At 58.5% G+C, this 25,517-nt stretch overlaps 1 protein-coding gene across 1 annotated transcript; it reads right to left on the bottom strand.

Annotated features, from left to right (window-relative positions):
• Nucleotides 1-283: 283 nt before the first annotated feature.
• FSD1 (fibronectin type III and SPRY domain containing 1) lies at nt 284-13,813 on the bottom strand. Its single transcript, XM_054013947.1, has 13 exons — nt 13,698-13,813; nt 11,220-11,315; nt 10,417-10,548; nt 10,223-10,324; nt 8,671-8,693; nt 8,142-8,263; nt 7,544-7,753; nt 7,146-7,244; nt 6,283-6,442; nt 5,774-5,853; nt 5,130-5,381; nt 4,363-4,451; nt 284-908 (listed from the first exon to the last, which is right to left on the bottom strand). The coding sequence occupies exons 1-13, from the start codon at nt 13,710-13,712 to the stop codon at nt 798-800; spliced, it is 1,491 nt and encodes a 496-aa protein (XP_053869922.1). The 5' UTR covers nt 13,713-13,813; the 3' UTR covers nt 284-797.
• Nucleotides 13,814-25,517: the final 11,704 nt, after the last annotated feature.

Genomic DNA, 25,517 nt, shown 5'->3' with positions numbered 1-25,517 from the left:
AGCTGCTTGGGGGGCAGGGTCCTGGCTGGTGAGCAGTGCCGCGGATGGCAATGACCCACGCTGGGAATTTCAGGAGAACCCAGTGATTCGGCTGGGGGCTGCCCCCCTTCCCCCGCCCCCAAACGTGAGGCAGCCGCATGATGTGGGCAGCCCAGCGCCAGATTTTAACAGTGCCTCGTGGCGGGAACAGCAAGGGGCAAAGACGCCGTTGTCCCTTCCCCGTGCCTGGCCCCTGACCGCCACTGGCTCGCCCGAGCACAAGCTGACACCAGACAGCAGAGGGGACGGCTATGCCTAGCGCTAGGTTTATTATTAAGGCCAGAAGCAGCTTTTGTCATCCGAGAGGCTAACGGGCTCTAAAAGCAGACGAGTGCCCACGTTCCCTGTACCACCTTTAAGCGTCGGGTTTTACGACTGCCAGGACCAAAAAAAACAAAACCCACCCAACGCTTTCAGCCGGAGGAGGCCCCATCCCCTGGACTTGAGACCGGGGTGCGGTTAAAGGCGGTCACGTGCCCGGCATGAGGCTGGCTCGTGGACGTGCCCCTGTCTCTTAAAGGCAAGTGTGAGGAGGCGGGAAGGGATGCTCTGGGACGGGGAGGGAGGTTTACAATCGTAGGTAGGTAAGTCTCGGTACATTCAGAGCGTTCGAGTCACTGCAGCATCAGCCTCTCCGCCTCGAGCAGCCTTCCAGGAACTGGGAGGAAAGAAAACTCAACAGGCCACAGTGCGTCTTTCCCTGGGTCCAGGGAGCCAGGAGGTGGCCCGGTCCCACCGCGCCAGGGGGCCACGTGCGTCTAAGTCAGGCTGGCGTTGGAGCTGCTGGTGGCGCTGTTTCGCTTCTGGAGGCATTTGACAGCGCTGGGGACCTGCAGTCCAGAATAGACGTGGAAGCTGCCGCACCAAACCTAGGGAAGACAAGGAGGCAGTTACTGCAGCTGCCTGCAGAGGGCGCCGTCCCCAGCAGGCGTGGAGGGCGGGAGTGCCACAGCCAGAGGAAAGGGGGGCTGCAGGCGTCAAGCAGCCAGGTATGTATCTCGCTCTGAGTGCCTCGCTCCCGGCCATGGCTTTTACCTCCCACCTGTCCCTGGGAGGCAAAGCAAGATTATCCCTATGTTACTGCAGAAAAACCTGAGAGTCTCTGGATAAAGTTGAGAAGTGTGAGCAACAAGGGTGATGTCGTGGTTGGAGTCTGCTATAGACCACCAGACCAGGGGGACGAGGTGGACGAGGCTTTCTTCTGGCAACTAGCAGAAGTTGCTAGATCACAGGCCCTGGTTCTCATGGGAGACTTTAATCACTCTGATATCTGCTGGGAGAGCAATACAGCGGTGCACAGGCAATCCAGGAAATTTTTGGAAAGTGTAGGGGACAATTTCCTGGTGCAAGTGCTGGAGGAACCAACTAGGGGCAAAGCTTTTCTTGACCTGCTGCTCACAAACAGGGAAGAACTAGTAGGGGAAGCAAAAGTGGATGGGAACCTGGGAGGCAGTGACCATGAGATGGTCGAGTTCAGGATCCTGACACAAGGAAGAAAGGAGAGCAGCAGAATACGGACCCTGGACTTCAGAAAAGCAGACTTTGACTCCCTCAGGGAACAGATGGGCAGGATCCCCTGGGAGAATAACATGAAGGGCAAAGGGGTCCAGGAGAGCTGGCTGTATTTTAAAGAATCCTTATTGAGGTTGCAGGAACAAACCATCCCGATGTGTAGAAAGAATAGTAAATATGGCAGGCGACCAGCTTGGCTAAACAGTGAAATCCTTGCTGATCTTAAACGCAAAAAAGAGGCTTATAAGGAGTGGAAGATTGGACAAATGACCAGGGAGGAGTATAAAAATATTGCTCAGGCGTGCAGGAGTGAAATCAGGAAGGCCAAATCACACTTGGAGTTGCAGTTAGCAAGAGATGTTAAGAGTAACAAGAAGGGTTTCTTCAGGTATGTTAGCAACAAGAAGAAAATCAAGGAAAGTGTGGGCCCCTTACTGAATGAGGGAGGCAACCTAGTGACCGAGGATGTGGAAAAAGCTAATGTACTCAATGATTTTTTTGCCTCTGTCTTCACGCACAAGGTCAGCTCCCAGATTGCTGCACTGGGCAGTACAGCATGGGGAGAAGGTGGCCAACCCTCTGTGGAGAAAGAAGTGGTTCGGGACTATTTAGAAAAACTGGACGTGCACAAGTCCATGGGGCCGGATGCGCTGCATCCGAGGGTGCTAAAGGAGTTGGCGGGTGAGATTGCAGAGCCATTAGCCATTATTTTTGAAAACTCATGGCGATCGGGGGAGGTCCCAGATGACTGGAAAAAGGCTAATGTAGTGCCCATCTTTAAAAAAGGGAATAAGGAGGATCCGGGGAACTACAGGCCAGTCAGCCTCACCTCAGTCCCTGGAAAAATCATGGAGCAGGTCCTCAAGGAATCAATTATGAAACATTTAGAGGAGAGGAAAGTGATCAGGAACAGTCAGCATGGATTCACGAAGGGGAAGTCGTGCCTGACTAACCTAATTGCCTTCTATGATGAGATAACTGGCTCTGTGGATGAGGGGAAAGCAGTGGATGTGTTATTTCTTGACTTTAGCAAAGCTTTTGATACTGTCTCCCACAGTATTCTTGCCACCAAGTTAAAGAAGTATGGGCTGGATGAATGGACTGTAAGGTGGATAGAAAGCTGGCTAGATCGTCGGGCTCAACGGGTAGTGATCAATGGCTCCATGTCTAGTTGGCAGCCGGTTTCAAGTGGAGTGCCCCAAGGGTCGGTCCTGGGGCCGGTTTTGTTTAATATCTTTATTAATGATCTGGAGGATGGTGTGGACTGCACTCTCAGCAAGTTTGCAGATGACACTAAACTAGGAGGCGTGGTAGATACACTAGAGGGTAGGGATCGGATACAGAGGGACCTAGACAAATTAGAGGATTGGGCAGAAAAAAACCTGATGAGGTTCAACAAGGACAAGTGCAGAGTCCTGCACTTAGGACGGAAGAATCCCATGCACTGCTACAGACTAGGGACCGAATGGCTAGGTAGCAGTTCTGCTGAAAAGGACCTAGGGGTCACAGTGGACGAGAAGCTGGATATGAGTCAACAGTGTGCTCTTGTTGCCAAGAAGGCTAACGGCATTTTGGGCTGTATAAGTAGGGGCATTGCCAGCAGATCGAGGAACGTGATCGTTCCCCTTTATTCGACATTGGTGAGGCCTCATCTGGAATACTGTGTCCAGTTTTGGTCCCCACACTACAAGAAGGATGTGGAAAAATTGGAAAGAGTCCAGCGGAGGGCAACAAAAATGATTAGGGGTCTGGAGCACATGACTTATGAGGAGAGGCTGAGGGAACTGGGATTGTTTAGTCTCCAGAAGAGAAGAATGAGGGGGGATTTGATAGCAGCCTTCAACTACCTGAAGGGGGGTTCCAAAGAGGATGGAGCTCGGCTGTTCTCAGTGGTGGCAGATGACAGAACAAGGAGCAATGGTCTCAAGTTGCAGTGGGGGAGGTCCAGGTTGGATATCAGGAAAAACTATTTCACTAGGAGGGTGGTGAAACACTGGAATGCGTTACCTAGGGAGGTGGTGGAGTCTCCTTCCTTGGAGGTTTTTAAGGCCCGGCTTGACAAAGCCCTGGCTGGGATGATTTAGCTGGGAATTGGTCCTGCTTTGAGCAGGGGGTTGGACTAGATGACCTCTTGAGGTCCCTTCCAACTCTGATATTCTATGATTCTATGATTCTACAGATAGGCAAACCGAGGCCCGCAACAGCAAAGTGATTTGCCCAGAGTCCACCCAGGGGCAGAGCCAGGACTTGAACGCAGGTCTCCTGAAGCCCAGTCCACCTCGCATACGTTAAAGACTGTGAAGCGCATGGAGATGGTCTAAAGGAAAGCACTCCATCAAACTAATTATTATTACCAGTCAGAGACTGGCCCGTAGAAACCTCCCCTCTCATTCGCTGTCCGCCGGCAAACCACGGTTTGATAGCCACCAAGCTAGCAGACTGTCTGGTGAGCTATGCCTATTCTAAGACAGCTGGGCCTTCGGGTGCTGCGAGCTTCCCCCCACAGCAGTGTCCCAGCAGAGGCAGCTGGGCCATCTGAATCTCGTCTCTAGCATCTGAGGGCTTTGCTGGGCGCTGGGTCTGACCCCGGCCCAGAAAACGAGACAGAAACAAGGCAAAGTGAGCCCTCCTGGGGGAGGGGCTGGAGTGGGGTCCACCCTCCTCCTTTCCCACCCCCACTACCACCCCAAGGGTTGGGCTCATGCAGTAACCCTTCCTGACCAGGGCGGGGAGAGCGTCTGGACCCCAGCTTCCTCTCCAGAGCCCCAAGCCACAGTGTCCTCCACCCCCACCCTGTGAACAGCCCCTTACCATGAAGGCAGGAAGCACGGGCTGGGTGAATTTGGCCTTGAACGTATGGAGCAGCTGCTTGGTTCGAGCGTTGTAGAAGGACAGGAAACCTGTGGGCAGACACAGGAAGAGTGAGGAGGGCTGAGTAGCCCAGCAAACGTGTACAGTGGAGGGACGGGGGGATTTCTCACCCCTGGCCTCCCCTTCAGCCCTCGTGTCTGACCCAGCCCAGCCTGAGAAACTGCAACCCCCTTCCCAGGCTGCCATTCCAGCCCCAGCGGCCTGGGAAGGGCGTCAGCGTCCGATCGCGTGGGGAAGCTTAGGCCTAGAGGAGCTGCCCAGTTCTGGGAATTTCTACCCCGACGCAGCCACATCCGGGCAAAGCCCAAACGCAGACACCGAGCCCCAGCGGGGCTAGAGGCAGCAGCCGTGCAAGCTGCTCTTCGCACCCGCCCACGCCGCTGCCAGGAACCCGCCGGGCAGCCCAGCCCCAGGTCACCAGCTGGAATCGACCGAGGCTGGCAGCGCCCTGGCGCAGCTCCCGGCTGGTGGCAGCCCAGACAAGCAGGGGCTCTCGGGCAGTTTGGGCAGCGGGGACAGAACTCTGTGGGGACAGGGCTGGGGCTCACTGGGAGAGGTGGGGAGTTTGCCCTGCGCTGCCACTGCCTTGGCTGGGGTGGAAAGAGGCCCATGGTTTCTGGGGCCATTGACGGAGAGACCCATGCAACCAGGGCTCTCCCTCCCCAGCATGGGGCAGAGGACAAACAGACACACACACACGGCGTCACCTTCGTGGAAGTTGCAGTAGACGCCGATGCAGTCGGGCACGGGCACGTCCAGGACCTTGGCCTTGTTGTTATGCTTGGCGGTGAAGCTGACCTGCAGCCAGTTGTTGAGGTGGACGCACCAGGAGGACGAGGTCTTGCCCAGCTGGTCGAACTTGCCCAGGGTCCTGTAGGCCACGCCCATGCCGAAGGCCTTGCTGTCCCGGTCGTACCTCACCTCCCAGTAGTGGTCTCCCCCGTCAATCAGCGTGTCGCCTGCGGAGGGATGGGGGTCGGGGGGGCCACGGAGATCTCAGCGCCCCCCCATCCACACATGTATGGGTGGAGGGAGCAGGGGCCACGGGGATCCCAGGCTGCCCCGCCCCCTTACCCCCCGATCACCCTCCAGCACACAGTCTGGTTTTAAATCAATCAGGATTCCAGCACCTGGCTGCTCTGCCCCCTTACCCCGCCCCCCAATCGCCCCCCAGCACACAGTCTGGTTTTCAAGCGGATCAGGATTCCAGCGCCTGGCACACACGACTGAGTTTCACGGGCCCCCCAGGGGCCCCACTCGCCAGCAGGCGACATTGTTCCCCCCCACACACACCCCCAATGACGGTGTAACCTGCCCCACGCCCGCACACACAGACTCCCTGCCCCCTTACCCAGCACTGTGTAGGACTCGGCTGTGAAGCGGTCCCTGCCCCCACGGGCTGAGGGCATCCTCTTCGGAGACTGCAGGCACCTACACAAGGCGGGACAGGTAGACAAGCTGCAGCCCCGCTTCCTGCCCCAGGGACAGGGTCCCCTTGCCCTCACCCTGAGGATCCTTCCTGGCCTTTGCCCTCACTCTGCCATCTCTCAATGACAGGCCAGGGCCCAACCCCCTGGCTCCATCCAGCTTCCCAGGTCCTGTCCCGTGAGAACGGCTTAGAGGGTGGATCCTGCTCCCTGGCTTCCTCCATGACCCCCTTGGATCTGCCCTGGGGGACTGGTCCATGACTGGGCCTGTACCCCTTTCCCCTGGCTGTATGGCTGGGTTTGACCCAGGGCCTGGGGGCTGAGGCCTTTGGGACAGGACGTGTCTGTTCCCGAGCCTCCGGCTAGTCTCAGCTTCTCTGTCCCCTCCGTGCTGCAGGGTGTGAGCGTGTGCTGCAGAGGGCCGGGGCTTTACCTGGCGGGGGAGTTCACCGGGGACGCCGTCCTGCCCTTCCCGTCCTTCTCCCGGGCCTTGATGTCCTGCACCTTGCCCCCCATGGTGTCCCACTCCACGCTCAGCTCCTCCACCTTCAGGTTCTGGTGACAGGTGCTGGCGTCCAAGCGGAACATGAACGCTGGGGAGGGAGCCCGGGGCACGGTCAGACCTGAACCGAGCCCACTTGTCCTGGGCGGAGCCCCCTCCCCAGCATCCCACCCCCATCACAGGGAGCCCTGCTCCCATCACCCTGCTCCCATCACCCCATCTCACCCCACCCCAGGCAGGAGCCCCTCCCACATCCCCTTGAACTCCACCAGCTCCTTGCCTCCCAACCTCATCCCCAACTTGTGGAGAACTCCCCTCCCCACCACCCCAGGGACGAGCCCCCCCATAACCCCACCTTCTCTCCAGCCCCCTCCCCCAGCTTCATACCCCATCTCAAGGGGGACTCACTACCCATGCATGGGATCACCGAGGTCAGTGAGGTGTCCCAGATGGGGGATGGGGAGGGGAGGATGGGGGCGATTCTCAGGTGCTGTTGAGGATCCCTGGATCCCCACGCTGGGTGCTTTACCCTGACTGGGGGAGGACAGAGGGGCAAGGCAAAGGCTGCCCTATGGGCTGGGAGCCCCGTGGTGTCAGGGCTCTGCAGGGCACACCCAGCCTCCCCCATGCCCCCAGCCACATGGGTGTCACTCGCAGGCAGGTGTGGGGGTGTTGGGGGGTGTCCAGTGGGGTCCGCCTCCGCCCAAGAGAGTGGGATGGGAGTGGCAGGGGGTGTCACTGATGCAGGCTGTACCCCCTAATTCCATGCCCCTTCCTTCCCTCCCCCAACGCACCTCTGGTTTCCAAGGTGACCGGCTCGGAGAACTCGCCCGCCACAGCCTTGTTACAGGCCTTGACGCGGAAATTCATGTACTTCATGTCGAACTTGAGGCCTGAGGGGAGTCGCCAGGGTTAGATGGGAGCAGGGGGCCCATGCCAGTGCTCAGCAGGGCCCCCCACAGCCAGCCCTCCTCCCGGCACCCTCCAGCACTTCCTACTAGGACAGGCTAGAACCCGAGTCGCTGGGATCTTCTCCCACAGCCTGCTCCTGCCCCCTTCCCTACAGCGCCTCCTGCTGGGTGAGGCCGGGACTGGAGTAGCCAGAGCTCCCCCCACAGCCAGTGCTCTTATCCCATTCTCTGTAAGCCCCCCCTTTGGGGATGCAGTGAGTAGGCGCCCCCATTCCCCTCACCAGTTAGGGTGTACTCGGTCTGCTTGATGCCCTCGATCACCATCCAGGGCTGGTCCTCCTTCACCCGCGGGGGCCCCTCGAAGTTGGTCTTGCGGTACTCCAGGACGTAGTGGTCGATCTTGCTGTCCTCGTCGGGCATCCTCCAGACCAGTGTCACGCAGTTATCGGCCACCAGTGACTCGGCCATGTCGATCTCCGGGGCGCTGGGAACTAGACGAGAGGGTGAGAGCAAAGGGATGGTAGCCACGGTCCTTGTGTTCCCTCCCAAACCCCACCAGCCATGGCCCAACCTGGCCCCTCCCAAACCCCATCACTCCCCATCAGCCACGGCTCAGCCTGGCCCCTCCCAAACCCCATCACCTCCCACCAGCCATGATCTGGCCTGGCCCCTCCTAACCCCCCACGTCCTGCCAGCCACGGCCTGGCCCGGCCCGGCCCTTCCCCAACCCCAACCCCCCCCACTCCCAAACCCCCACATCTTCCCAGCACGGCCTGGCGGGGCTGCGGGAAACCCTCTGGCACCCACGACAGCCCAGGGGGGCTGCACCAACCCCAGGTGAGGCCGCGAGGCTCCCACCCCCCACCCCACCCCATTTACCTGGGAGGAATTTCAGGGACTGCAGCATGTGGCGCTCCTGGGTGAAATCCACCATCAGGTGGCTCATGTTGTCGCTCACCTTGGCCTTGAGCGAGAGCCGGAAGGCGGGGGCCATGGTCACGCTGGGGGGGGGACGGGGGACAAGAGTCAGAAGGGCCCCTTCCCAGAATGCACCCACACAGCTGAGCCCCGCCCCCATTCCCTGCAGACTAGGGGGTGCTGGGAAGCACCCAGGTTCATCAGAGACCATCCGCCATCTATGTTCATACTGAACCAGGACCCAAGCTGTCCCTTGTCTCCCCCCCGCCAGGAATGCTGGGGTCATCTTCAGTCTTCTGTGACCGGACCTCCTGCCCCCTTCTCCTCTCCAGCCTTGGGGGCTCACTCCCAGGGCTCAGGGCAGCAGGGAGAGGACGGTGCTACCAGGCTAGCCTACGCTATGTTAGTAAGAAGGCACAGCACTCCGAGCGGTGAGGAGCGGGCGATGGCATGGGGGCGGGGTGAGAGACGGGGGCGGCGGGTACCGTACCTATCCTTGATCTGCTTGGCAGCCTTCGAAGCAGAGAGGAAAAGAGAGAGAGAAAAGAGGGAACAAAAAAAAAGAGGAGGAGAGAGTCAGCCAGGGCAGCCAGGTGCGTTATAAATAATCATCACCGTTCTCTGTGCTGCTGTAGCGCTCCCTAGCGGAAGGACTCAGAACCCGTCAGGGACACAAATGCACAAAGTTGTGAGGTCAGCATTTTAGTGGGGGAAACTGAGGCACGGAGCAGGAAAGTGGCTTTCCCCAGGTGAGCAAGTCAGCGGCAGAGACAGAAAGAGAACCCAGGAGTCCTGACTCCCAACCACCTTCATCTAGCCACTAGACAACATTCCCATCCCAGAGCCAGGAGTAGAACCTGGGTCCTCTGCTCTACCCACTAGGTAACACTATCCCAGAGCCAGGGCTAGAAACTCAGAATCCCGACGCTTGGTTCCTGCTCTACTACTAAGTATCACCTCAAAATCTTCCTGAAATCAGCAGTTCTCTCTCTGTTTTAAGCTACATCCCAGGACTCCAGTCTGGCCTGTTTCTCTGTAGAGGCTGGCCTAAGTTACCTTCACAGGAGCTGCAGTTCCCTTCTCACCCAGGATGGGGTGATCCCAGTCTACATCATCATATAATCCAACGCAGAGTTAATCTGCGGACCTCACTGCCGCTGGAGATTACAGAGGCAAATAGCTTAGTAAAATTCAAGAAAGCAGTAGGAATTCCCAGGAATAAGCGCAGCCTCCACTGTTACAAGGTATAGCGACCTTCATGCTTCTGGGTTGCGGGGGTCAGGAAGGTGTCTGCTCCCCATAGGGTGACATTGCAGAATCCAGGGCATTACGGGGTGGGAAGGAGGAGGGGTCTTCGTCTGAAGCATCCACTGGTGGGGCCAGACTGGTGAGGTCATCGGTATAAGATCCAGTGTGACAATGCTCGTGGTATTAAGGGAAAACAGAGAAGGGGGCAGAGCCAGGGTCCAGGACAGGAATAGATAAGGAGCCTGAAATCTCGACCGTTGCCCCAGGAGGACTGTAGCGGGACAATCCTGCACCATGGACCCACCCTGGTGCTCCCCGCAGTGCAATGCATGGCATGGATTTAATAACCCTCTGCCCTGGCCCCCCCATGCTCAGCTGCACCCCTCACTTTTCCCATAGCCTGGGCACTATGTGGCTGAACACGGCTGGGCTGCTGGTACAGTCTGCACCAGGCCGAGCCCCATGTCCACTGCAGAGAGCGTGGCACGGCCTGGAGAACCTACACCAGCAGCCCAAATGCATTCAACTGTGGCTGGGATGGGGACCCAGTGGAAGCTGGGGGAGACATGGGGGTGTCAGACACCGGATCATGGATGCCAGAGACTGGATGCCCCCTTAGGGTCTGGCCTTCCCCCTCCCCCAGTGATCAGCTCCCCACACCAGGAGGGGGCGTCCCACAATGTGCCCCTGACTGCTACACCACAGGGGTTAGTGCGCCCCCCCCCCCAGCTCGCCCTCCGCCCCACCAGGGGGTGCCTTGGCTCCAACTGGGGGAGGAGGGAGTGGGGGCGCACCTGGTTGAAGTCGTGGTTCTCGGCCCCTTCCAGTGTCTGGTTGGCCGTCTCCAGCAGCTCCTCGGAGCTCTCCAGCGCCTTGGTGCAGGCAGCCAGCTGGTTCTGCAGCGGAACAGACAGAGCCTGGCCCAGTGAGGGGCAGCAGGGGCAGGGGGCAGCCAGGGGCCCGGCTGGAGCGGGGACGGGTGGCTCACCTGCAGCTCGTAGGTGCGGCTGGCCCGGTCCTGCTTGATTTTCATGAGCATGCCTTCCTTCAGCTCGTCCAGCAGGGAGTAGAGGGACTGGAACTCCCCCTCCAGGTCCTCCTGCACCTTGGTGGAGTTCACCTGGGGGAGACGGGCCAGGGGGAGAGCAGCGCAGGCCCCAGCTCAGGACGGCTACCCCGGCTGTGGCTTGCTGAGCTACCCCCTTCCCGGCCCCGGCCTCCCCAGCCGGCCCCCACCCCAGCCGGATGACTCAGGACGGGCCCCTCGGCTTCGCCCGTCACGATGCTCGTAAAAGTGGCTCGTTTCGAGCAGCGAATTCCATCCCCAAGGAAACACCAGGCCAGCGCTAGTGTGGGGGTGGGGGGCATGGGTGTGACAGGGGGCGCTGCCATGCCAATGCTGGGGGGGAGGGGCACTGTCATGCCAATGCTGGGAGATTAGTGGGGGGAGGGGCCCTGTCATGCCAACACTGGGGGGTTGGAGGGGGAGGGGCCCTGTCATGCCAACGCTGGGGGGCTGGAGGGGGAGGGGCCCTGTCATGCCAACGCTGGGGGGCTGGAGGGGGAGGGGCCCTGTCATGCCAACGCTGGGGGGCTGGAGGGGGAGGGGCCCTGTCATGCCAATGCTGGGGGGTTGGTGGGGGAGAGGCCCTGTCATGCCAACACAATGCAAGGGAGATGATGGGAGGAAGTGTCATGCAGGAGGCTGGCGGGGTGCTGTGATGCCAACCCCCACAGAGCAGGGGTTGGGGCAGGGGGAGCCCTGCAGAGCCAGGAGAGACCCCCCATTACCTCCACGTTCTGAAGCATCTGCTTGAGGGCATAGATGAAGTTCTGGATCTCCTCGTTCTTCACGGCCAGCGTGGTGATGATCTTCCGTAGGGCGTCCTGGGCCAAAACACCAACGCCTGCCATCAGCGGCACCCCTGGGCTCCCGCCCCCACCCCTGCTCCTGAGCCGGGGGCAATTCACCCTCCCTCAGGGCCCAGCTCAGATCTCCACGGGGGGCCCCTCGCCTGGGACAGGGACACAAACACATCACACTGTGCCACGCTGCCCCTCGTACCTTCCGTGCAAGCATCTCAACATACGCCCCAGACGTGAGGTGCCTAGGCTGACAGCACTTTCGGGGAGTAACATTATACTATAAACAGCTGGGGAAACTGAGGCACGGATGGGTACCTTTACTTGCCTAAGGTTACATGGGAACTCAATAGAGGGGCCAGGAATGGAACCAGGAGTCTGGACTCCTAGTCTCTCTCCTCCCACAGCTCTCATCCCAGGTATGACCCTGCCCTACTCTGCTTATACACAGACATTACATTTTATTAGTTACCATCAGACTGGCAAATGCATTTATTTCCCGCAGGCTATCGGCTGTGAGGTCTTATGGACAGGGCACCCAGCGCCATTCCCAGCTCAGCTGCTGGCCTACTGGGTGACCTTGGGCAAGTCCCGTCCCCGTGCCTCAGTTTCCCTTCCCCATCCAGTGTGTCTTGTCTATTTTGACTGTAAGGACCTTGGGGCAGGTACTGTGTCTCAGTAGGTGTCTGTGCCAGACTTGGCACTGTGGGGCTGTCACTCTAATGCAAATAATCAAAATACCGTCTCGGGCTGGGATGTGCCTGTACAGAGCAGGGCCTCTTTCATGATTGAAAACCCACCACTATCACCAGACGAACGGAACTGCCTCCCCTTCACTGGGGCTCTGTGTTACTAACTAATAATGGGCACTGGCATTTTCCCAGTACCTTCCACTGGTGGATCTCAAATGTGCCCCCACCCTAGGAGGAGTGTGAGAATCACACACTCCCCCATAACAGATGGAGAAACCGAGGCACACAGAGGGTGGGTGTTTTCAGAAGTACGAGGCACCACAACTCCAGCTGCCGTCCAGGGGACTCAGCACCTCTGCAGAGCAGGCCAAGGTCACCCCGGCAGGCCCCGCGGTACAAGTGGATCCACACGGGCAGACTCTCACCCGTCTATGTCGATCCAGTCCCAGGGTCGTGGGCCGAGTCGGGAGCAGAGCTTAGCCTGTCTTTCCTCTCTGGGGGAATACTTTCAGCACCAAAGAAGCTCCTTGCACACTGGGAACCCCCCACTGGAGCCAGTAGGAGATTTGGGGAAGCTAGATCTGCTGCCATTACAGCAGGACGACCTGGAAGGCTGGGAAGAATGGGCTGGGGGAGGGGAGAGTCTGGAGTTCTGTCCTGCCAGGGGCTGGGGGAATACGCCAGGAGGGTCTGTAGTTCTGTCCAGCTCTGTGTGTGTGTGTGGGGGGGGTCTGTAGTTCCATCCAGCTGTGTGTGTGTGGAGGAGGTCTGTAGTTCCATCCAGGTGTGTGTGTGTGGGGGGGGGGTCTGTAGTTCCATCCAGCTCTGTGTGTGTGTGGGGGGGGTCTGTAGTTCCATCCAGCTGTGTGTGTGTGTGGGGGGGGGGATCTGTAGTTCCATCCAGCTCTGTGTGTGTGTGGGGGGGGTCTGTAGTTCCATCCAGCTCTGTGTGTGTGTGGGGGGGGGTCTGTAGTTCCATCCAGCTCTGTGTGTGTGTGTGAGGATGTCTGTAGTTCCATCCAGCTGTGTGTGTGTGGGGAGGATGTCTGTAGTTCTATCCAGCTGTGTGTGTGTGGGGGGGGGGGTCTGTAGTTCCATACAGTTCTGTGTGTGTGGGGGGGTGTCTGTAGTTCCATCCAGCTGTGTGTGTGTGCCTATAGTTCTGTCCAGCTGTGGGAATAGACTGCGGGGAGGAGGGGGAGGGGAGTGTGCCTGTAGTTCTGTCCAGCTGTGGGAATAGGCTGGGGGGGGGGGGGTGTCTGTAGTTCTGTCCAGCCACATTTGTTTTCATTTCTGAACCCCACTGTGCAGGGACGAGGGGGGGATTTCCCCAACCCCATCTCCCCGGAGGGAGGAAGCTGCGGAGGGATGTTACATCCCTTCCTTTGTTGCACAGTCTCTGAATTACCCCCCCTCCCCCCATGCCAAGTCCAGGCCCCTCCCTCTGGAGCCACAGCCCCCCCGCGCCTCTCCAGGTTCCTGCTCCCCCCCTCCCCGTGCAGAGACCAGACCCTGCAAAGCCCGGGGCTGGAACAGGGCTGCAGGGGGGAGTGGGGGCCCAGCCAGCCAGAGCCCATCTCCGCTCGGCTCCCTGCAGCCCTGGGCCCGGCCGGCCCGGGGGAGGAGATGCTGCATCTCCGAGCCCTGGGGACAGATGCTGCAGCATCACCTGGCGCCGGCTCTCCCAAGCCTGCATCCCCCCCCCCCGCCTCACCTTCTGGTCCCCCATCTTCAGAGCTCCGTGCCCAGCTCGGCCCTGGGCGATGGGTGCAGGGGCATGGAGAGAGCGGCCGCCCGGGGGCTCGAGGGCTCTTTGCCCGGGGGCTGGACGGCCCGGCCCTTCCCCTCCGGCATCCACAAAGCTGGTGGGAAAGCAGCCGCCAATGCCCCCAGCCTGGGAACTTGCACTGCCCCCCTCAGTGCGCAGGTGCACGGGCATGCTGGGAAGTGTAGTCCCTGCCCGAGAAGGGGGGGTGGGGGATGCACAGAACAGCCCAGGCTCTGGTCCTGCCTAGAGAGGCTGCCCCCAGCTCTGACCCCTGCAAGGAGGGGAAGGCAGGAGCCCTCAGGGGCAGCCCTGCTTCGGCTGTCTGAGCTGATGGCGCTGCAGCGGGGTGGGGAGGTTCCTGGGGGTGCAGGGAGGTGGGGGCTAGAATTTGCTGGCGGTGGCGGGTGCAGGGAGATGGCTAGCACCTGCCCACGTTAGCGGGACGAGCAAAGGACGGCGCCCACGCTCTTGAGGGTGGTGGTGTCCGGGCCTGTGGTTCGGTGTGCCTGGTGGGTGTGATCTGTGCAGCATGGGTGTTACTTTTGCAGCCTGTCCCTCGCCGGCTGGGTATTCTGCAGGGTGGGGCCCATGTGCATCAGGCCGGCTATCACAGGGTGTGTGGTGTCCGCCCCACTGCATCACTGTGTGTTGCCAGGCTGGTAGCAGCGAAACTAGCTGTGTGCAAGGGGCGGGGGATTCTGTATACCAGGGGTTCTCAAACTGGGGGTGGGGACCCCTCAGGGGGTCGCCAGGTTATTATATGGGGGGTCGCGAGCTGTCAGCCTCCACCCTAAACCCTGCTTTGCCTCCAGCATTATAATGGTGTTAAATATATAAAAAAGTGTTTTTAATTTATAAGGGGGGGAGGGTCGCACTAAGAGGCTTGCTGTGTGAAAGGGATCACCAGTACAAAAGTTTGAGAACCACTGCTGTATACCTAGTGGGGGTGATTCAGTGACTGTACCCATAGGGCGGGAGTGACTGAGCAGGGGGGTAATTCTGTGCATGGCTGTATCTGCCCCTGTGCAGGGTGGACATGATCTGGTGCAACAGCCTGGCTGTCGCTTAGCAGGGGCAGTGTGAGTCAATGCAGAGGCGTGATTGCCTCCGCTGACCCTGTGTAGCAGCGTGTGGGTGCTCACTGCACAGCTAAGACGTCATTTCCAGATGCTCTAGTTCTAAGCTCTCTTTGGTCACTGACCCACATGTCGCTAAATGAGACCACGTCCTGTGGTCTGCCTCAAAGGCTGCGCCTGTGAGCGGGAGCGCGAGGGCTGATGCTCATGGCGGGATGTGGGGGTGTTTCAGTTTCTCGCTTTCTTCTCTGAAGAACGTGCACTCACCATGGGCCCATCGCTCGCTTGTGGGGAGGGCTGCTCCCAGACTTCGCCTCCCTGCTGAGAGTAAACCTAGAAAAGTCAGCTGGTGGGGAAACTCGGGGCCCTCCAATGCCTGCCTCTCCCAGCAGGGGACACTCTAGGGGGATGTTGTGAGAGCGTTAGCTATAAGGGGAACCCAGGGAACTTGTGGCTTTTCCAGTCCCAGCCTCTCCCAGCATGGGGGCTCCAGGGAATGGGATGGCGCACTGGCTGTGTGGGCAACGTTGCCAGTGGCAGTTGGTATAGGGCTCAGTTTAGGAACATTAGCTACTCCAGTCCCAGCTTACTCCAGCAAGGGGTGCGGTAGGGACTTTGGGGGGTCAGGGGAATAGGAGTGCTGAAATCCCAATGATCGCTGACCTCGCCTCCTCCCCAGACTCGAGGCTGTGGGGTAGGGTGAGGAGAAAAGGAGATTGGCTGCCTGGTTCAGGCATGGGACTAGGAGCAGGACTAGGGTGCCCAGACAGCAAATGTGAAAAATCGGGATGGGGGTGGGGGGTAATAGGAGCCTATATAAGAAAAAGACCTCCAAAAATCGGGACTGTCCCTATCAAATCGGGACATCTGGTCACCCCAGCCAGGACTCCTGGGTTCTGTTCCAGCTCTGGGGCAGAGGGTGGTCTGGTGATCAACATGCAGCAGAAATGGAGGTGGGATCGCTCAGTGGTTTGAGCATTGGCCTGCTAAACTGAGGGTTGTGAGTTTAATCCTTGAGGGGGGCCATTCTAGGGATTGGGGGCAAAAATTAGTACTTGGTCCTGCTAGTGAAGGCAGGGGGCTGGACTCGAGGACATCTCTTCCAGGTCTATGACATAGGTATATCTCCATATATTATTATAAATAAAAAAAGCTAACAGAATATTAGAAAACCATTAGGAAAGGGGTAGATATCATAGTGCCACTATATGAATCCATGGTACGCCCACACCTTGAATACTGCCTGCAGTTCTGGTGCCTCATCTCAAAGAAGATAAATTGGGGGGGGAAAGTACAGAGATATGAGCACCAAAAATGATTGGGGGTATGGAACAGCTTTCATAGGAGAGATTAAAAAGTGTGGGAAGGGGGGAGGATATGATTGAGGTCTATGAAGGGTGTGGAATAAGGCAGTGTTATTTATCCCTTCACATAACACGGGAACCAGGGGTCATTCAATGAATGGGCAGCAGGTTTACAATGAACAGAAGGAAGAACTTCTTCACCCACCGCACAGTCAACCTGTGGAACTCATTGCCAGGGGATGTTGTGAAGGCCAAAACTGTAACTGAGTTCAAAAATGAATTGGATAAGTTCATGGAGGACAGGTCCATCAATGGCTATGAGCCGAGATGGTCAGTAATGCAACTCCATGCTCTGGGTGTCCCTAAACCTCTGGCTGACAGAAGATGGCTCACTTGATAAATTGCCCTGTTCTATTCATTGCCTCTGAAGCACCTGGCATTGGCCATTGTCAGAAGACAGGATCTGGGGCTGGATGGACCATTGGTCTGACCCAGTCTGGCTGTTCTTGGTCAGAGCACTGGGCTGGGAGTCAAGTCACTGGGTGACCTTGAGTTGGTTGCTTCTCTGTGCCTCGGTTTCCCTAGCTGTAAAAAGGGGATTCTAGCCACCTGAACCCATTAAAGTGCCCTGAGCTCCAGGCTGTCATTACTAGAGCTCAGGGGGCTGCTGGAGACGCTCTGACTCTTCGCTCCCCTGCTGAGTAGGTCATGCTGGTGCTGTGGCAGGAAGCTCAGTCTCTGAACAGCGCAGAGAGGTGGGGACGGAGGTTAGAAGATGCACTGTCTAGATCTCAGCCGGAGGGTCAGTCAGAGACTTAGCAACCGGTGCTGGAGACCCCCGGAGAGCCGGCTGAGCGGAGCCAGCCTCCCCCAAGCTGCAATGTGCAGGCTGGGGGAGCGTCTCCGCCTGTTGCTCTTAGCAGGTGAGTGCACGGCGCGATCAAAGCCCCTGGCATTCAGGGCTAAGCGTTGCATGATTTTGGGGAGCACACAGGGCCCGTTTTTCAGAGATTTCCAACCCACCCAGCCAGCTGGATCCCAAATCCCCATGTGCTCTGGGGGCCAGGCCAGCTCCAGGCCTTGCCTGCCAGGTGAGATTCGGGGATGCTCCAGCCTCATTGGCCAAGCTCCAGGGAGGCAGGAGGCAGCGATTCACCACAGCTTGGCTTGGTACCCGTCGGGCAGTGGTATCATCTAGGCGCTCTCTAACCAGGTCTGGGTACTCTCTAGCCTCATACAATCGGGGCCCTATCACACCGGACCCCAATCCTCTCTCCGCACCTCCTGTAGGGCTGCAGAGCGAAGGGAAGGCTGGGAGATAGGCAAGGGAGAGAGGCGTGTATTCCCCCTCCTCCCCACACTCCATCAGAGGATGCAGGGGGCCGGCGGGGGGGGTGGGGGGGCTCTGCTGCAGCAGCCTCCCCCCTTTCCGTCCCCAGCAGCAGCCGTTTTGTCTCGGCTTCTCCCTGGGGATAATTTACTGCACCCCTATCTCCCGCCCCTCCCCCGGCCTGCATAGCAACCTTTGTCCCACCGCCTCCTGTTGTGGCCCCTTTGTTCCGGCTACAATCCATCGCCCCCACGATTCTCCAGCTGGCGGAGTGAACTCCCCCCGGAAGAGGGAGGGGGTCTTGTCCCTTCCCTCCCTCTGTTAATTGAAGCTGGGTACTTTGGAGGTGTCCTAAAAGACACCCCCCCCCTCCCATTTGTTCTAGGACTCGCGCAAAACCGATAGGGCTAAACTTCCATCGGGCTGGTGAAATCTCGGGGCCGTCCAATACTCCAATCTCCCCTGCTTGTTCCATGCCTTCGGTGCAGCCAGCATGTTATTATTCATTATGTCTATTACGGCGGGGCCTAGGGGCCAGCCGAGCTCGGGGCCCACTGTGCTGGGGTGAACAAACCCAGGGGATTAGACAGGTCCTGTCCCAAGGAGCTCACGAGTTAGGCAGGATGGACCCAAGGTGGGGGAGCATTCACCTTCCTTGGGTTTCCACATGAAACTGCTGGGGAAATTCCGACATTTTGGCACCTTCTGAAAATTAGAGGGAGTTTCTGACACTTTTTTGGGGGGCAATTTGGGAACATTTCTGCCCTTTTGTCCTCGATTCAGGGGGGAAAAAGCATTTCCAATATTTTCCCCGTCCACTTCTTTGCCCCCTCCCAACCTATGAGATCGAAAATGTGCCGTGAGAATTGTACTCGTGACCAACTGACCTACCTACCTGCCTGCCTGCCTGCCTGCCCCATGTGGGGAGGGCTAGCTCAGTGGTTTGAGCATTGGCCTGCTAAACCCAGCGTTGTGAGCTCAATCCTTGAGGGAGCCATTTAGGAAACTGGGGTAAAAAAATCTGTCTGGGGATTGGTCCTGCTTTGAGCAGGGGGTTGGACTCGATGACCTCCTGAGGTCCCTTCTAACCCTGATATTTTACGATCCTGTGAATGATGTGGTGCTGGAGCAGCACCTGGCTGGAATCAATGCCCAAGCGTTGTCAATCACAGGATTGGGGCCGCACGCTGTGGCCCTGATCAGTCATCCAGGGACTATGTATTAGAATAGTCCCGGGGGGCTGCTCTCATGCAGAGAGTTAATTAGAATCGTTATGATGTGTATCCTCGGAGCCATAGACTAGGACCCTGTTGTGCCTGGTGCAGCAAAAACACTGAATGAAAAGTAGGGTGTGAACACTGTCTTTGCAGGATCGGGGCCTTTCTCAGCCTCCCCCACAAGGGCAGGAGCACCCAGGTTTTTTTTTCCAGAACCTCCGGTCCCCATTTTGGGTTTAATATAATTTAACCCTCCCCTCTCAACAAATTCATTTCTAACTAACCCAAACTCTGGGCTAAGCAGCCAATCCAGGGCTGGATTCAGCCCTCAGCGATGCCTGCCGAGGGCTAGCGTAACGCACCCAGCCGAGCCCGAAAGTCGTCCCCGCTCTGCTTCTGGGCGAGAGAAACGCAGGCGCTGGTTTGAGCTGCGGAGACAGGATCGAGCTTTCAAACCACTGGTGCCTGGGCAGACGCACCGGCAGCGCCTGTTCTTCAGGGGAAGGATGTTCTGACAAGGAAGGGGACCTGGGATCTGTGACCCAGGATGGCTGGTCTGGAGGTCAGTCAGGCTCAGAGCTGTTCTGATGGGGTCCCCAAGGCTGTACGTGGGATCTCAGATCTGGTGCCTTTGAGAGAAGGAGTTTGGTCCAAAGGCCGTGTCATCTGGTGGTTAGAGCAGGAGGCGAAGGGTCAGGACTACCCCTGGTTTTAGGAGTGAGTGTAGTTGGGGGAGCCTGGGAGTCAGAACTCCTGGGTTCGATACCAACTGTGTCTGCTTATGTAAGTCACTGCCTGTCTCTGTACCTGGGCTTCCCTATCTGTGAAATGAGGGCAGTAAAAGCCATCTTTGGGAGGTGCTTTGAGATCCACGGTGGGAGTGTCTCTATGCGGCTGCCCTTGGTGGAGTTTCTATCTCCTGTCTCTTCTTCCCCTCAGCCTTTCTTCTTGCCGCCAGCAAGGAAGCAGAGACCCTGCAAGTGAGGCAAGATCCTGCCCAGATCCTGGCCCCGCTGGGGGGCTTGGTGGAGCTGTCCTGCCAGATCGACGCTGCCCAGCGCTGGAAGCGGCTCCGTGTGGAGTGGCAGAGGGACAGCGCCCCGAGGGCTTTCTGCCAGGTCTTGCTGAACAACACCAGCGTCTCCAACTGCTGCAGGAGCATGGGGGCCTGCGATGACGCCCGCCTCAGCTTCACCTGGCACCCCCCTAACTTCACCCTGAGGATGGACAACATCAGTGAAGATGATGTGGGGTGGTACGTGTGCAAAGCCACTGTGGAGATCCCGGTGTATCTGGATGCCACGGGCAATGGGACGATGCTGAATACCTCAGGTAGGGAGCAGGGGCGCTGCCAGGGTGGGCCGGGGGACCTGCAACTCACTCCCAGTGGGGCCAGTGGGCCTGAGCCTGCTCCAGGGATCAGCACCAGACAGGATCTGCCCTTAGATGGGTGATCTGGCTCCAGCATCTGAGAGCACTGCCTGCTCCCTAGGAGAAGAGGGGGGCCTGTTCTCTACAGCTCCACTTACTGGGAGAGCCCCTCCCCTCCCCCCGGCTGCACCCCGCAGCAGGTGCTGGGTGGGGGTCTCTCCATCCCCCTCCCCGGTCGGATGTTGGGTTTCTCACTTCCCATCAGGGCTGCGCTTCCGTTCTCATGTGCCACCCACGGCGCGAGCTGCCGAAACCACAGCGCAACCTGCCCGGGGCCCTGCATCCTGCAGCCCCCTCGGCTGCCTCTCTCCTCCCCACGGCAGGCTGCATGCCCACCTTATGGGCCCTGGGCCCCGCCTGCCCCCTGTGGACCCCTCTCCCCCGTGGGCTCGGCACCCTGTCTTCTTCCAGCCTCCTCCCCGGGAGCACCCTCTTCTCTGCCTTGTGGCTTTATGCACACTGCAGACTGTGTCTGCCTGCGTGTCTCCTGCAGATCCCATATGGCCACCCCCCGAGCGCCCCCCACTGCACCCAATTGAGACCTTGCTGGGAGCGGCTCCCAGTTCAGGGCTGGCTGGAACCCTGCAGACAGAATTCCCCAGCAGGGCACCCTCTGGCCAGTGAGCGAGGAACACAGATGGCCTGTGTGCTAATTGCTGGGTGGTCCCCAATGAGCTCCCTGCAGCTGGCTCGCTCGGTCCCCAGCTGCCCAGCCCTCTCAGCATCCCCTGGGGGCGGGAGGGGAAGCCAGGCCATAGAGTCTGTGTGGGCAGTGCCCCACGCTCAGCCTCGACCCTGCCCAGGCTGGGCTCTCGCAGTGCGCGGCATTGGAAAATGCTGCTGGCATGGCATTCGCCACGGTAAAGGAGGTAACCTCACGGGTTGCGATGAATTTCTTTCTCGCATCACTTTGTTGCCACGGAAATATCTGATGTCGTGGCGCGTTCCCCTCCGAAGCCAGCCTGGCTAATCTAACTCACGTGCCCATCACCGTGGCGTCTAGGAGGCCTGGGCGTGGGTCAGGAGTAAGGTGGGAGGGTCTTCAAATAATTGAGGCCGAGTTGCGGACAAGACATGGAAAATCACGGAAAAGCAATCATGGGCTGTTATCAATAGCGGCCATTTGGAGAAGCCGGAGTAGACCTATTTGTTTAAGAAAAATTTGCTGGAGCGATATAAACACTCAAGTATTATGGGATGCCTGCGAATGTCTTTGCCAACCAGCCCTCATGATGTAAAAGCCAGGCGAATGAAAGTCGTAACACAACTGCTGTAGACGTGGAGTCCGGCCGCCACGGCCTTTCACACTTCACAGATGTCGCGTGTTTGTGGCGTGCGAATGGCACACCCGAGAGGTGTGCAGAACCGTGCGCCGGGCAGAGAAAGCAAATTCAGATCCAAAGGGCGGGGCGGGGTGGGGGGGAGGGGAGCCTCGTGTGGCGGGATCCGTGATTGCCAGGGATCACGAATGAAATAGGGCCGTCTTCAGGAGCGCAGTGAAACCTGGTCCAGGACGCAGAGCAAGGGGGCTGGGGAAGTCGCCCAGTGACCGGTGTTTATTTCTCTCGACAGCAGCAGCAGAAGGAGGAGGTTGGCTGAGGAATCACAGCAGAGGTGAGAGGCATTAAACCCGCAGGATTACACCCGCGTGGTTCCCAGGGGTCATGCCCATCCAGACCTCCCCCAACTTTGCCCTTCCGGGAGACCTGGGTCGCACCCACCCAAACCTCTCCTGCGGCCTCCAGATCTCTCCTTGCTACACTTGGACCCAGGGTCAGAGCACCTGGGCCAGGCCCTGACTGTGGCTAATAAGCCCTTGAAATTGATTCTGGAACATCACTTTTGGCCTCCAAAGCCACGAGGCCCCCACCTAGCCCCCACTGTCCAGGCCTGGCCCAGCCCCGGGCATTCCCCATGGCAGCGAGGTATGGCATCGTCACAGGACACGGTGCCCCAGCAAGGAACCTGGAGCAGAGACTCCGGGGTGAGTCGCAGCACCAGGCCAGGCCAGCGCTTCCCCTCGGACGGGGCTGCCTGTCTCCAGGTGGAGGGTGCTGCGGACGGGACAGGGTGGGGCACCCGGAGAGGCTGACGGCTCTGTCCCGCTGTTTCAGATCTAGTGTTGTGGCTGGGTCTGGCTGGGGCGCTGGCCGTTATCGCGCTGCTGCTGCTGCCTGCCGTGATCTGCTGCTACAAACGCAGGCGCAGAGATGCAGGTAAGAGAGCCCCCGGGGACTCCCGCTGCAGCCCACGTCCCCAGGGATGGAGCAGGGACCCTGCCCTTCGCAGTGGCTAGCTGGCTGAGAGACCGCCAGCCGGGGGTGGCAAGGATCCCCCTGGGATCTGTGACCCCATGAGCCACCTCAATGAGCGACCCCCTGCCTGTGGGAGTCACCTGGGCAGAGATCCCAGCTGTTCTTCCTATACCAAGGGGGGCTGGCTGAGCAGTGCTGCCCTCCAGCGGCTGCAGACGGCGGGGACTTTGATAGAAGCCGTGTCTTCATACAAGAGGGCGTGTGGTTAAAATCGCCCCTTACCCATGGCACGGCAGGGGAGTTTCAGTTCACCAGCTGGGAAGCTGCTGCGCTGGCCCCTAGCACTTGCTAGCTACAAGCTCCCTGCATCCCCACTTCTCTGAGTTGCTCCGCTGGTGCAAACCAAGCAGGGGTGAGCTGGGGTCTGCACTGGGACGGCAGATTTCCAAGAGGGTGCTGATGGCTGAGGGGATGCAGCTCTCCCACAAGGCAGTATCCCAGTGTGACACCAGGGGGCGCAGCGCTGCTAGAGGTGACGTCCCGCCTGACCTCTCCTGGTTATTAAAGGCCGCAGCGGGTATTTACCAACAGGGGAAGCCGTTAGCCCTGGGTATCTTGTACGGATTCCATTCTGCTTCTTGAACCCCCTCCCCCCCCGACACACACACGCTGTCTCATCCAGACACAGGGCCCTTTTTCATTTCCTGTACCCCATGGAGCTCTCTCTCACCCTCTCAGCGCCATGCTCACAACGACTTCTCTTGATATCTGCTGGTTTTCTGCCTTGCTCACATCCACAGCTTGCCAAGCAATCCCCTCGTTCATGCGTTTGCAACCAGTCCAAGGGAAACCCCTCAGGCCACACGGCTTAGCTCCGCACAGGTGTTGCCATGTGGTCGATTGCCTTGGGCGGTGGCTTCTGTTGTCTCCCACTATCTCCAGCTATCTCACGCCACAAAAGGGCTTACTTGCTCCTTCCTCTTAGGCTGAAAGAAGTATGCTTAGCACACTCAGAGGCTTTGACCAGGTCTGTGACCGTCCGTGCTTGACGGCAGCCATTAACGCTTTCCGGCATAACCTCTGTTTGAAATCCAGGGCAGGCAATCTACGTGAACGTTCTGTTCCGCAAAAAGCAAGAGGGAAAGAAAGACGACGGCCAAGCCAGGAGCGAGACGAAGCCAGGCAGCCTCTACATCCAGGAGTTCCAGAGAAGGGGGCACAACTGGAAGCCTCCAGTTGCAGAACGGAGCCTTGGCCCCACGAAAGCTTCCAAAAAGGCCTCCTCCTTCAAGCAGAGGGCAACGGAAAGGCCATGAAGATCCACGCAGCGCTCGGATGCCCCCGATCAGAGCCCTGCTCACTCTGCTTCTACGGTTCTAACCCTGCCCCTCTCCACATGGACCCCGGGGCTGCCTCTCACTGGGGTTAAGTGCCGCCCATGTGCTCGGGGCTGCGCACGGCGCAGCATGAAGAGGGTCCCTGCCCTGCTCTGCTTATGATCAGAGAGACCGAAGTGGGGGGATTGGGAGGCACTGGGGTGCCGAGAGGGAGGAATCGCAAAGAGGAGAGTGTTTGGTTTGTTTGCTATGGCCGGGGGGAAGAGGCAAGTGCAGAGTGGGGAGAGAGGCCAGGATGGGGACAGCGTCGAATCTGAATCCTCTTCTCAACGACATTCAGGTGCTTAACCTCCCCCTCACTTGGTTTCAATGGGATTTAAGGCCTTGGAGCCTAAAAATCCTACCACTCCTCCATTAAGGGAGCCCAGGGCCTTTTCCCCCATGACCTCCGGGCTATTCCATGGGAGTCACCCTGAAATGGAGGAAAAACCCTACTGGCCAGGAGGAAATCTGGGCCCCGGGGTGCAATCCTGCCTCTATGGAAGTCAATGGCAACGTGAACAGGGCCAGGACCGTGTCTGTCTGTGCCCTTTCGCGAGTGAGGTGCCAGACGCCAGGGGAAGGTCTCCGCAGCGGTGCCCGGTGGCTCTCAGCACCGGCCCTGCATCCTACCGACATTTGGTACTTCATAAGAACGTAAGATCGGCCAGACAGGGTCAGCCCAAAGGTCCATCCAGCCCAGTGTCCTGTCTTCCGACAGTGGCCAAAGCCAGGTGCCCCAGAAGGAATGAACAGAACAGGTAATCATCAAGTGATTCATCCCCTGTCGCCCATTTCCAGCTTCTGGCAAACAGAGGTTAGGGACACCATCCCTGCCCACTCTGGCTAAAATCCATTGATGGACCTATCCTCCATGAATTTATCTAGTTCTTTTTTGAACCCTGTTACAGTCTTGGCCTTCACAACATCCTCTGGCAAGGAGTTCCCCAGGTCGACTGTGCGTTGGGTGAAGAAATACTTCCGTTCGTTTGTGTTAAGCCTGCTGCCTATTCATTTCATTTGGTGGCCCCTAGTTCTTGTGTTAGGAGAGGGAGTAAATAACACGTCCTTCTTTACTTTCTCTGCACCAGTCATGATTCAACAGCCACCTGCTGGCGTTGCCCAGCTGGGCTGCCGGAGGGCCCGTGTGCTGCTTCTCATTCAGCCCTGTGGCTTGGTAGGGGAGCCCTGTCGAGACGGGGACTAGCCGGGATGCCCACCGGACTGGCTGGGATTACAATGTCTAGGCGGACAGGCTGCCAGATGACTTGTCCATGGCGACCGATGAAGAAAATGTAGCAAACTCTTCTCCGGACTGTTCACGTGTAAACGGCGTCGCAGTTTCGGGGTAACTGCACCTTTATTCCCTCTCGGTGCTCCCTGGAGGGCCCCCATTTAAGGTTTCCAGCTCCTAGCGGTCGCCTCTTTTGGGCGTCTCTCCCCCGCCTGATGGGGATTTTCAGTCTGCACCGCTCCCTGCTGTACACTGCGATATCCCAGCGAGCCGGTCTGCCTGCAGGCCAGCACTTGGGCTTTGCTTTCTCCCCGAGGGCTATAAACAGGGTGGCCAGCAGTTATAAGTTACCAGCCAGCTCTGAACAAGCACCTTCATTCTTAAGGCCACACCATTACAGAGTAAACCTGGAAAGACAAGTTGCTAGGCACACGCTAAGCCGTCACCTATCAGTCTTATGGGGCCCTGGTAGGCCAAGGTCTTTCTGGAAGGGTTGGGGCCAGACGCTCCCATCCGCTGGCTGGCTCAGAAAGACGCCCTGAG

The sequence above is a fragment of the Malaclemys terrapin genome, chromosome 24 (assembly GCF_027887155.1).
Source record: "Malaclemys terrapin pileata isolate rMalTer1 chromosome 24, rMalTer1.hap1, whole genome shotgun sequence".
Taxonomy (NCBI): Eukaryota; Metazoa; Chordata; order Testudines; family Emydidae; genus Malaclemys; species Malaclemys terrapin.
This window is presented reverse-complemented; position numbering and strand designations above follow the sequence as displayed.

Coding starts and splice junctions, on each gene's coding strand:
- FSD1 (XM_054013947.1), bottom strand. Junction 8,264..8,670: donor GCCAAGCAGATCAAGGATAG/GTACGGTACCCG, acceptor TCCCCCCCCCAG/CGTGACCATGGCCCCCGCCT. Junction 7,245..7,543: donor GACCGAGTACACCCTAACTG/GTGAGGGGAATG, acceptor GACTCCCCTCAG/GCCTCAAGTTCGACATGAAG.